Below are 12,993 nucleotides of genomic sequence, written 5' to 3'. Positions count from 1 at the left end.
TGAAGCATTCAATAACATCATCCTTCAGTGGGTGTTGCCTGAGAAACTTCCCATCAGTTTATAGTAGAGACTACCAACATAATCTTTTGCTATTAAGTGTACTGAGAGGCCCACACAGTGAAATTATGTATACAGACCATAGTAGACTTTATTTTAGATAATAAATTGATCTCTGAGTACATAAAATTATTTATGGATGGCTGGAGGAGCAATGAATGGGAACAGTTGAATAAACTTAGTCTTAAGTCTCAAGCTATTAAAGGGAAACATACTTTGGGAAGTTGGGAAATCAATCTCTACAGAACATTACAGTCAAATGTATTATATGAACTTAGTCCCATATATCATTTGAAAAATAATATTACAGCTCTAAAAGGACTGTTCCAAACTCTCAAGAGGGCGATAGAGCATTTTATAATAGCCCTGAAATTCCATCATGCAAGGATTTCAGACTCAAACTTGCATTAGTCCACAAAATATTAATTTATGACCTTAAAACATTCTAGTCTCCAGATTACAATAGCAGCAGGAGCAGATACATGTCAACATTACACATTAATCACACACTTTGCCAACTCTTAACCAGCAGAAAATACACATTTGCAATGAGACCATGTCATGTTGCATAGGATGTCTTGCATCATCTTTTCTTGCAGCATGTCTGATATGTTCCAACTTTTAGGGATATTTCTTCAGTTTTTAGGACCATGTGTCAGATCTGAAGCGGGTGAGGGGACTTAAGTCTGTCATGGATCATATTACCGGAATGTATAATCAAAGTGGAAACATAGGTGGTAGATTTATTAGTCCATGTAATTCAACCCTGGCCCTGCTTTTACTTGTTACCAACACAAAATTGGGTAATGAGTCCACAGCTACGATAACTTAAATAAACATAGCAATGGATATCAAATCCTAATGGTGGCAGGGGCATTTGATAATAAAGTAGGTAGCGTGCTTTCAGGCCAGCCGAACAATACAGATGTGATATTCTGGCTATCTCTTAGTATGTATTACATTAAGTACAACTGGGAATATCGTATCTCTTTTGGTTAAGCAGCTACAATCACACAAATGCAAAAAAATGACACTTTTAGCTGGTTCATTTGTTTTCTACTGCAGCTATGAGGTGAAGAAGAACCCCCAATTCCAATTGTCTATTTCTACAACATGCATGTAGTCTCTATCCTCAGTAGCTGTCACTGCTCATCACTGTCAGAAAGTCCTTCAACTTCTTCTTCATCACCACCCATTGCACGCCAGAAGGAAATGGCCACCTGGAACACAATGTAATTTCTCATCATCTGTTTCAGCAACAAAAATATCTAGCAAACTTGTCTGTCTTTTTTTCGTTCAAAAGAATAGGACTTGAAGACATGGGAAAGGTCAATGACATGCCAAGCAAAACTGGTGAGGAAGTATTATGCAATATTACTCACCTTTTCAGCATATGCTTTTCTGTCTTGGTCTGGCAAATTGGCTGCCTTATCTGATGAATAAAAACCAAATGGTTGTCATTTTCGTAGGCATCTCAATTTTCTGAGCTTTTAACTTGGATTTTACTTAACACTTCATGGACATATACACTGTACGTGTTCACATAACACCACCACTATTATGTGGGGTCCTTTAAAAAAGAAAATACTAGATTTATGGATACAATGGGGAGGTAAAGAAAATCTAATGCCAACCTTTCATGTCCTTCATCCTATCAAACAGTGTCTCGAATGACTCTCCTCCCGGGTCCTCATTGGCTAAGCCACTGATGATTGACATGTCTTCACCAACAAGTTCATCTGCAAGGACAGCAGTAGCCACCGTTACAAAACATGAAGCAGCTCCGACCTTAAATCTGCATGACTAATCATGCATTTCAGCTACCTTTGAACTTGCAGCCTTGTTAACAATGATGTTCTTTGATCAACTATCAGCAATCCTTGACCTTCAAGCATACATCAATGGCATTCTCTGTCAAGTCCTGTCACAAGAATCTCATTTTCCTGTCCCAGGGAGTGATACTTGGTGTGTGTTTCTGAATACCAAGTACAGCCTAGCAGATGATACCATGTAGCCTCAGGCATTCAGTCTGAAGCTTTCTTATGCCATACTAATTTATTACAAAATATTAATATATGACATGATTCAGGGTAGAACTGGCAATTGGTAAATGAATTGTTGGTGATGACGTTATCTGTAATCAAACTGACATTCAACAACAAATTCAATACACAATATATTTCACTGCTAGCAGTAACCAGTACCTATTCTCTCTTCTCTTGATGCTGGTTTCTTCTTTGGTGATGACTTCTTACTACTGCTGCCGTTTTGGGTTTTGGTACTTCCCCCGGCCGCTCCTTGGACCTGAGGACACAAGGGTGTGTTGGTGAAAAAAGTGTGTCCTACAGCTAACAGTTTGTGACAAAAATGTACCAGTTTTTTTTTTTTGGCTAAGAGATAATTCTGCATTAGTTGCCAGTCTGATTAATGCCTTTATGCATGAAACTATTACATACATTGTACTGGGACTGCGGTGTGGTTACCATACATTTCATAATAAGTGCTGCAGAGCCTGATAGCCCAAAAGGGCCCAAATCTTATGTTTCCTGCAAAATTATCGGGTCTAATGCATTACCAATGGCATTCTTTCAAAAAATTTTTTTCACTTAGTAGACATGTGAAACCCAGTTTTCCACAGCAGACAATCTTGCTGAACTAACTTGTGATTTTGCTGGAGTGGCACCTCTGCATCCTCTCAACCCTACGTATCTGAACCAGTAGGTGAATTTGCTCACCTGTGTGCCATCCTCAGCCCCCTCTGGCTCCCCCCTACGCTCCGTCTCCTCCTCCCCCTCAGCGTCCCCCCTCCCCGCCTGCTGGTCTTCCCGTTCATGCAGGAGGGCCATCAGTCTGGACACATTGTCAGAACTGGTGTCTGCAGGGAACATTGCCACCATTCATGAGTCAGTTACTGTTCTTTGACCAGTAAGGAAGTTGACCTTCTTCACCTTGGAAAGTAGTGGTTATTTTTCCTGTGAAAATGGTTCAATTACAAATATTCAAAAATTTTGACCAGAGCTTTTTCTAAATCTTATTTGTGTACAAGTAGGTTATACCTCTGTGCTTGATGTTCTACTACCGGGGTAAAATTAGTCGTGTGTAGATAGTCATAAAGAACAGAAAGGCTACAAGGCTCTATCATCAGGCACAACATAGATCATGGACATGAGGGAAATAAAAACAGCCGCATGGTTCTATTACAAGTGCAACAGACTTCATAAACACTAGGGCAATAACAAGAGGTTAAAGTATTACAATTACGCAGAGATGATGGCTGGTTCATCGCTTCCACTTATGCAGTAATAAAAAAGGAATGGATAAATCTACCTTTTAGCTCGAGGTTTGGCCAGGTGTGTGCATTGAGAGCTGATATTATCCTCTTCACCCCCACAGGATCAGGATAAAAATCTGGTGAGTAATGTGACAATACTTGTTGTTTTATCAAAATAGGTTTAGTTAAGGTGTACTGCTAAGTGGTTAAGCTTTACTGCCGAGTATGACCCGAAGATTTGCAGCAGTGTTGTTTTGTCTACCTTGGCATCAATGGCATGTGATGTGTTACTGAACTATAGTATAAAAAAAATTGTTAGAGGGACCTCCAATGTAGCACCAAGCTAGATGTCAACAGAACACTGACCCTAGCATTACCCTTTTATAGAAGGAAAACCTAGTACTTGTCCTTTCTGACCAAAAACATTTTAATTTCTACCCTGAACACTAGCTTCAGTTCAACTGGGTTTTAACTTACATCAGTTAAACAGTTCATTAACGTCAAATAGAATATCAACAACACTACAGATGCCTCTAACCTTTAACTACTGTAAAAGTAGACAGCTGATATACCTTCCACATCCTCCTCATCCTTGTCTTGTGATTCTTGCAGTTCTACCAACTCAAACCCATTCTCTATGCACCATGTGAAAACATCTTCTCTTGTCAACACAGCTGCAGAACAATAGGTTTTAAAACAAACATCAACAGAGAAAAGCTTTAGGCATGATCGAGACCAGCATTTAAATTTTGCTATCTATACACCCAAACTGACTTAAATCTTTTTCAAAAATAAGAGATGTAGGCTATAGCAGGAAAGACATTCCATATTTCATGTATCTATGTCTTTCATCAACAAGGGCTTGGCATTTCTTTATTTGAACAAAAAATGTTGTAAGGAAACAGGGCTCTACTTACATACTTCAATTTCTGCAATACTGTAGTGTAGGACTCATAAACCAAGCCTGTTTTTGTTGAGATGACCTTGTTGCAAGTTGTTTTCACAGATTATTTCAAGTCATGCAACACATTATGAGCTGACAACAATTTTATCTACTTCCTAATCTATATTGTGTGCCACTTTCGGGTTGTGTGCCACTTTCAGCGCTGATCTCTTGCAACATACTCTAGACTGTTAGCTGGCTACCTGGCTTTAGGCATGATTGAGACCAGCATTTAAATTCTGCTGCTATCTATACACCCTAACTGACGTAAATCTTTTTAAAAAATAAGAGATGTAGGCTATAGCAGGAAAGACATTCCATATTACCCTGGAAATCTTGAAAAACGGCTCAGGCCAAATGATGTATCAAGGTTAAATAAAGGTTCCAAAAAAAAAAAATGTATCTATGTCTTTCATCAACAAGGGCTTGGCATTTCTTTATTTGAACAAAAAATGTTGTAAGGAAACAGGGCTCTACTTAGTAGTCAGGGCTCAAAATTCATTTTTGGGATTAGGTGCACTAGTGCACCCAGCTTAAAAAATGGGTGCACCAAAAATGTTTTGGGTGCACCACTTAAATTTAAGTAGAATGTCAGAAAAAGTTAATAGCAAAACATAGTTACATGCTATCAAATTCTAAAACAAGTACCATGACAGACATTTTTATTATCTTTCTAACCCTTAGATGTCAAGAATATGATGTATACTAGTACACTTTGATATCTTTACATACATAAATCCAAGAAAATATTTGGGTGCACCCTGTGCACCCACAGAAAATAATTGGGTGCACAGCTCCAATTTTGGGTGCACCTGCACCCAGTATTTCGAGCCCTGGTAGTACATAATTCACTTACTGCAATACAGTAGGATTAATAAACCAAGCCTGTTTTTGTTGAGATGACCTTGTTGCAAGTTGTTTTCACATATTATTTCAAGTCATTCAACACATCATGAGCTGACAATTTTTATCTACTTCCTAATCTATGTTGTTTGCCACTTTCAGCGCTGATCCCTTGCAACATACTCTAGACTGTTAGCTGGCTACCTGGTGTTTACCTCCTTCTTGTTCCAGCAGCCCGCAGGTCAGCAGTTTGACATCCACATCCAGGTGAGTCAGGAAGGGCAGCCACTGCTTCACAGACTCAAAACTACCAGCCTTCAAGAAAGAAAGGAATCCTTGTAACATTTCTCACTTCAAGAGAAGCCTGTTGGTTGCAATTTAATACCAGGACCTAAGTGTTTTTGAATTAGTTCTTAATCTGGCCACTTTTATAGATGGCACTTAAATGCAAAAGGCTTTTTGGCCCTGCCTGGGGCATAACATTCATCAGTCTCTCCTACAAAGGTACATGTATGGTCAAGTAGAGATATAATTTCATATCTGCTTGTGCAGTGTAACTTAAAACTTGTACCACTCAATAATAATCTCATCATACAATAAATACTGACAGTTATTAAATCAATGTTACTGTTCGTCATGAAAGGACTACATTGGTGAATCACCTTTCTTGGTTTCTCATTGACTATTCGGTTTTTCTTACCTAAAACTAATAAAAGCAACCAATACCCGACATGTTGTATTTACTTGGGGAATGAGTTACTCTAAATTCTACTGCTCTTCTATAGTGCTAGGATTTGCAGGAATGTTGCAGAGAATAGTAGAAACAGAATAAATACACAATGTCATATCCACAATTTGCCATAGAAGTTTATTCATCTCTTTCAAGCTTTGGAAGATTTTGAATTCAAAGGGGGTATCCTTTAATTCTTAACTACACAGTGATATACAACACCAGCAACAAGAAGCCAATTGGATTTTGACTTCTTAAACAGAGCCTTAGATTTCCACTATTTTAGCTATAGTTTTCTCTTAACTGTTAACATATCAATAATTGTAGTTCTTATCTTATCATCTACCAGTAACTGAAACATACAAAAAATCATTCTGCTAGCTACATAAAAATCAACCTTAACTTGATTTATTTGCCAAATAAACACATATTTACAGCTGAATCATGGCATCCAGTTTTCACCATTGCATACTGCTGCTTTATGGATGGAAGGTTCTAAAGGCAGCAAGATGCAACAGTTGAAACATGGATGAGGGATCAGGCTTCCTTCAACCAAGCCACCGGGAGGCTAGCCTAGGGGGTTACTGGGAAGGTTCAAACAAAGCATATGATCACAAAAACAAAACAAAGGGAAACAAAGCACAACTGGAAAGCAACATACCCTCTTGATATTTCTGTGTGTATACAGCTGACTTCTTTTAATAACATTAATACTACAGATACAATGTAGTTACAGTTTTACCTGTCTGTTAATACCTACATCATGACATGGATGTATCACGGACACGGGTTTTAAAAATACTCACAGCAGATTTCAATACCAACTATTCCAGGTATGTGTGCAGTACTGGTATTTATTTTACATACACATCTGTTTACACTCAGGGTCAATGACCTTTTGACTTCAAATTTCAAATGTTTCAATTAACATGAACAAAAAGCTGTACCCTGGACTGGTAAACACCACTTTCTGTTTGTTATGTTACCTGTTTAGAGTGCTCTGGTCTGTCATGGCAAACATTAAACAGTACCTTGTTTGCCAACTGTTTTTGTGACAATTAAAACCTGGGCACTTCCTCTGGAGTGCATACTTCCTTGTGGATACAATTAATGTGGTTGACAAAAAAAGATATCTAATAAATGCTCTTCAATTTATCATAATTGTACCCAACCGACTTGAACAAGGGCTGCAAATTCACAATAAGGCTTAATGGTGTAGCACCCTACAGGTATTGAGGTAGTCATGGTTACTGTTTACACACACCTGTTCGTAGTGGTGATGCCCCTTCAGCTATGTGCTAACAGTAACACGAACCTGCTACACATTTCTTCATGCTTCCAGTAAATCAATGGGTGTTTTAGTACTAAGAATACATTTACAGTCAGCCATGCCAGGAAATTGGTTGGCAGCCTTGCCAAGACAGGCTTACAATGTTACCCAAAATGTCAAAGGTGAGGTATTTCTGCTGGAGTGGTTCCAGCTAAATACCAAACAGAAGGAAAAGTGGCAGATTTGGGCTCCTTCACTTAGAAACCACCCTGCCAAGGAACTGAAAATCCAAATTGGTGACCAACAAGAAACTCATTGCTCCTTTTCATACTCATTCCTATCTTCACAAACATATTATGTGTCTACAATCTGTAAACTGTACCTCAAATCTCTGGAATAGTTTCCATAATACATTCAGGTTTCTGCCCTGGGGACAGATAAAACCAACAGCAAATCACTGAGCCTGACTCCTCAACATACATCAAATTGTTCCATGTCAGACCCAATTAGTCGGGAATCTGACATGTCAAGGTCCCCATATCTCCACCACCATCTACATTTTTTTCAGCAGCTTCTTTTTACACCCTGGTAGATGGATGCTGGTGGCCATTGTAGAGGCTATCATTAAATCAGTTTGGCATGCTCTTCACATACCTGTTCTTCAGTCTTTCAAAACTTGTGATTTATTTCTGTCTCATCTAATGTCCAAATATGGCACTTTCTCATTCTAAAGGGTTGTATGAATAAAGCCCTGTGGGCACATATCATAGACATTCCAATACCAGATTTCAGGTTATTTGGTTTGAATACCAGAGCACTGGAGCCAAAATGTACATTTTTTGGCAAATTGCAAACTTAACCATTGTTGTTGAACTTGTGTCTTCCACAAAAAATGTACACTACATATCAGGTGTGTGTGCGTTTGGGTGTTGCTACACCTATTCTGGTACACAATGAAGGAAAAATAATTGACAACACCCCTATTTCAACATGACAGCATCACATCAAGTACATCATGAAGCAATTGCTGAAAATAGTACACATTACATTTGGCAAGAAAATATTTTCTTTCCTACTTGTCTCCTTTTTAAAATGCTGACAGCATCCTCAACATAATCGTGTTTCCTTCCTCTCTCCCTTGAGTGGGGTAAGAGGATACCCACCTCTATTCACACAACCTTGCTGTGACAAGTTCATTATACAATGTAACTGGATTGAACAAATAATACAATTTGTAATACTGTACAATTACAACATCCCACAGGAAACTGGCTTTATCGGTCATACATAATAAGCAGATTAATAACAACAAGTAGTGATGAAACGATCAATATTGTTCCATCATGGTTTTTGTACCAAGATTACTTCAGACAAGTGGATGTAATTGACATAATTACATGTGATGGGCTAACCAATGCCAGTGTTTATTCCTGAGTTTGTGTGCGGTAGAGTGACTACTTAGAGCGACTGATACAGCCTAAATAACCATATGCAGAGCTGTAATCAATATTGTTTCCTAAAAACGGCTCATTTTCATACCACAGTTTCTACTATAGATAGACAGTGTTGATGAAAATCTTGTTAAATTGGGCGATGAATTTGATCCGAATTATTTCTGGTGTTTGTAGTTGTGGCCATACCACCCTCACCACTGCACACTGCTGCTTGGTGGTTGATATTCCCCAAGGCAGCAGGATGCAGCAGTCAGGGGCGCTGGCACCAGCCGCTTCCTCCTCATTGGCAGGAAGGAGCGACCATGACATCATCGCTGGTAATCAAATCCATGTTTTCCCTACCTGGCTGTGTGCATGAATGAGAGGGGTGCAGGGAAATTACATTAGACACATGAAAGGGCAAGTGACCACAAACATGATCTGATCAGGAGCTGGTCAGCAGCACTGCTGGAGAATTAACAGTATTTGAAATGTCATACAAATTACAATTAAAATCCAATTCCTAGGTTGTATCTATGCTTGGCATCTATGCATGGCATGTTGCCAATAGAAGCTATTCCATCCTAACCTTTTTTACTGGCTACCTGGTAAGGACATATACTGCTCTAGCCCTTATAACCATATTTGGTCACACCTAAGGACCCAATCAAAACACGGTCACAGCTGAATGTGATGTAATACCATTATAATGGATCAGACCAAAAGACTCATGGGGAGGTTTGCATAAAAAGGAATTTTAAAAAAAGCTTTCAAAACATCACCTTTACCACATTGAAATACAAAAAAAAAATGCCTACAAAGCTGAGGGGAAATACTTCATGGCAAGAGAAAAATACAGAGGACGTGGCATTATTCAAAGAAATGAACAACGCAGTAAAATATCTTTTCTCCCCTAGTGTATGATTCTTTAGTCTGCATTACCACAGGATGACACAACACATATGGTGCCTTTAATTGACACAGCTTTGTTTGGCTAAGTGGATTTATCAGTGGAGAATCTTCTGTTTTTGCTCCTTACAAACCAAGATTTTTACTCACAAGCGAAAAAGCTTTGTAGTGAAATATGTGGTAAAACAACAGTTGTTGGTATCGGGAACATCTGGCTGTAGTGACAAAACAGTCCCCAGAACTGTGACATGGAAACTGCAGCTGTTCTCTCCTTGTGATCACAAATAACCTGGCTGGGAAACCAACACCATGTTTTGTTTGAAACTAAGGAATCAAAGACCTGGCTGGAGGAAACTGAAGGCAGTACTAAAAACATCACTGCTCCAATTTACACCTTAGTGCTTCCAATAGTGCACTTGTAGAGGCTAAAAATATTTCACTCTTCAACGGAAATGTTCACAAGAAATGGGTAACATTATTTGGGGGGCAAATGTTTCTCATTGTAAAATTCATCTTTTTACGCTTATGAAATATTCATCCATTTTATGTACTGGAGTTTGAATTTTTGGGCCGGATGCAACAAGCACATTTCCATCCTAAGATGAGGGTTGGGTCCTGGAGACAACCTAGTAACAGGAATAGCCTGGTTTCCAGCCACCAGCCTGATCTAAATATCTATCGTGGGTCCAAGTCAGTTGGCCTGTGTAGGCTCTGGAAACAGTCTGGTAACCAGGCTATAACAGTGCAGACTAACACTAACAGTATGCAAATATGACAACATGATATTCTGCTACATGTGTACAATGACAGAACATAATTAGTCATCAATACATATCAGGATAGACTTGCTATTCTATCATTTGTCATTCTGATCAAGCTGTTACCCCTGGACCTACATGTATTAAAATTAAAAAAACATCACACTTAAAGCAACAAGATACTATTATAGAAATTAGAATACCAACAATAAGCAATTATAAGGCTTAAATGGAAACACATAAAAAAAACATAAATTCAATACATACATAAATAAATAAAAAATTACTAGTTGCCTCATAATACACAGAGAACATCAGACTGAAATTTGCAAATGAGACGGTGACTTACAGATTGGTCATAGAGAACGACAGATCAACTTCAATTTCTAAGTAATTTACAGCTAAATACTCAAAATCTTGGCAACTTCAAAATCAACTTCTCTTCTCTTCTTACTTGGAATAAACAACCACATAACTGATGTACATAAACATACAGATTGCTTGTTTCTGGGGAGCAGCTTGTGTGACTTGTTTATTTGTCCATCTATTGGACCAATCAGACAATGCCTTTTCTCTCTAAACATGATCAAGACAGGGAACTAAATCTTTATAAAACAGCATTGTCAATACTTTTTACCTAGATGAAAAAGAGTATGAGGAGCATGATAGTTTTGCAGCAACAGCTGGTAGGGGAAGAGCTTAGGGTTGAAAATCTGGTCAATCAGCTGGCTTACCACTAATACTAGCCAGTACTAACCTCTATAATGGAATACAGAGTATTACAATGGCCAAAACATGCAATTAGGTCCATGGGCCCCCCACAGTGAGTTTCAAAAAAAGGGTTTATCTCACAAATGACTATTTAGTGCGCTCCACACCTGCTGAGATTGTAAATAATAAGTTGATACAGAATTTCAGCACCTTAACACCCCTTAGTTACCAAAGTTAGGCTCATGAGCAGCATGTGCAGTTTTGCAGCAGCCACTGCCGATGGTAGAGAAAGACAGATAAAAAGTTACCTGGACTATGTGCCATAACACACACTGACAAAGAGGAGGCTGGATTGGAGGTTACAGAGTAGTACTAGTAGATACAGAGGGCACCCTGATCCAGGTTGACACTTCTGAATGTGTTGCCGCCAACTATACGTCATTTATATGGCTGTTCAACAGCCATATATTTGGCATGGGGTGTGTTGGCTTGTATACTTAATACTCAACATTTGTATTTTGCCTTGATGCTGCTTTCTTTGCCACTGGTTGAGTTTGAAATTCAATTTTTAGTTGTGTTATAAATACCTTTATAAATAATTTATAAATTTGGTTTACATTTCTCTCAGTCTTACATTATTTTCATGTTGCAAGGAATTAAGACCTAAATCTTTTGATTTAAACTGTGCAGAATATATACCTCTTTGCTGTCGAAGTGTAAAATCACTGCCTGCAGAGCTTCAGCAAACTCTGCGTTGCCGATGGTCTTCTCCAGGGCGATACAAATGTGTACGTTAGCGGTGTAGTATTTGTTGTCAATCGTCCAGGGAAAACCCGTCATTTTCTCCACAATAGCCACACCGGGAGGCAGATCATCCTTCCCAATTATTTCTGTAAGAAGGAAATAATAACTGTCAGTGGTTTGAACCGGGGTGGGAAGGGACAAGTGGACCGTTACAGGCGCGGAACGCAAGAGTGGGCACAGCAGCATCCGCCGGCCCGCTTCCCGCTCCCAACAACAGCGGGATTTTCAACAAGCCCGCGCGCGGTTTTCTGCGAATTCAAACATAGAAACCTTGCTTTGGCGCCGTATTTACGGCGCCATGAATTCTCCCTACTTCAGAAAAATTAACATTAACCTGATGATAGCAATGTAGTAAGGCACATGGTTAGTTTCGGCGGTCAAATCTTAGACGATTTGGCCTTGCTGCGCTTGAATGGGCGGGCCGAGCTGACCATTTGAAAAATTGACAAAGCTGACATGATCAAAACATTGATAAAGGGACCGCTCTCGTCCTCTAGTGATAAAATTAGGGCATATGGTGGCCTGAACGTAACAGCTTTGCATGCACGGATAACCTAGCTTCTTGTGTAAATAGCGTAAATCGTCGTACTTACGTTTCACGAGGTCTTCGGCCTGAAAATTGGGGGTACAGCTTGCTATCAACACCAAAGGAGTGGACGCCATTTTTGCCTCCCCAAGAGTGACCTCAAGATAAACAACTTTCTGTTTGTTACTCTCGGTCCCATTGGTTGTGATCCTCTGCTGCGGTCATAAAAAGCGGGGCATGTTCGCGTACAACTGAAAATAATACAAAGTTCGCGTAAAAAATGTCATTTGAGGCGGATTTTTTGTGCCCCCGCTCCCTTTGTTTTTCTCGTTCCGCGTCCCGCGCGAGGAATAACCAATCAGCGATACCGTTACAACAGAGAAATTCTGCCAATACCCAATCACCGCGCGTTTTACATTCTTTTCTGCTTAACCAATCATATCGCATATATTTGAGTATCGATCCCGATACTTTCTGGGTAAGGCATGCAACTGAGTAGTATTTACACTTTACGTAGAACCCAAAAATTATCACAAATAAAAGTTGTTTTCAATTAAAATATTAAAATACAAATATTTGTATGGATATATCAAGACTTTGTGGTTAATAGTATAGAGTAATGTATAATCAGTTTTGAAATATATCCCCATTTTTGCTGGCAATATGGTATAGTCTAATAGTTGTTTGTTGGAACTCTGAATTCCTTAACATTTACTGAGGGGTGCATTTGATAATAGT

The 12,993-nt window shown here is 39.0% G+C and overlaps 1 protein-coding gene across 1 annotated transcript; it reads right to left on the bottom strand.

Moving 5' to 3' along the window:
- Window positions 1-139: 139 nt before the first annotated feature.
- On the bottom strand, window positions 140-12,640 carry LOC118409263 (alpha- and gamma-adaptin-binding protein p34-like). The gene is made up of 10 exons (XM_035810151.1): window positions 12,323-12,640; window positions 11,625-11,815; window positions 5,330-5,429; window positions 3,901-4,002; window positions 3,385-3,465; window positions 2,793-2,932; window positions 2,262-2,361; window positions 1,692-1,796; window positions 1,440-1,489; window positions 140-1,277 (listed from the first exon to the last, which is right to left on the bottom strand). The coding sequence occupies exons 1-10, from the start codon at window positions 12,390-12,392 to the stop codon at window positions 1,200-1,202; spliced, it is 1,017 nt and encodes a 338-aa protein (XP_035666044.1). The 5' UTR covers window positions 12,393-12,640; the 3' UTR covers window positions 140-1,199.
- Between the last annotated feature and the right edge of the window lie 353 nt (window positions 12,641-12,993).

Source organism: Branchiostoma floridae, chromosome 2 (assembly GCF_000003815.2).
Source record: "Branchiostoma floridae strain S238N-H82 chromosome 2, Bfl_VNyyK, whole genome shotgun sequence".
Lineage (NCBI taxonomy): Eukaryota > Metazoa > Chordata > Leptocardii > Amphioxiformes > Branchiostomatidae > Branchiostoma > Branchiostoma floridae.
Note: the sequence above shows the minus strand (reverse complement) of the source record. Positions and strands in the feature narration are given on the sequence as shown.

Excerpts from the sequence above, each read along its gene's own strand:
- LOC118409263 (XM_035810151.1), bottom strand. The coding sequence starts at position 12,392 with ATGGCGTCCACTCCTTTGGTGTTGATAGCAAGCTGTACCCCCAATTTT. Across the intron at positions 5,430-11,624 it reads TACACTTCGACAGCAAAGAG|GCTGGTAGTTTTGAGTCTGT; the intron begins GTATATATTCTG and ends TCTTTCTTGAAG. Across the intron at positions 1,797-2,261 it reads ATCAAGAGAAGAGAGAATAG|ATGAACTTGTTGGTGAAGAC; the intron begins GTACTGGTTACT and ends CTGTCCTTGCAG.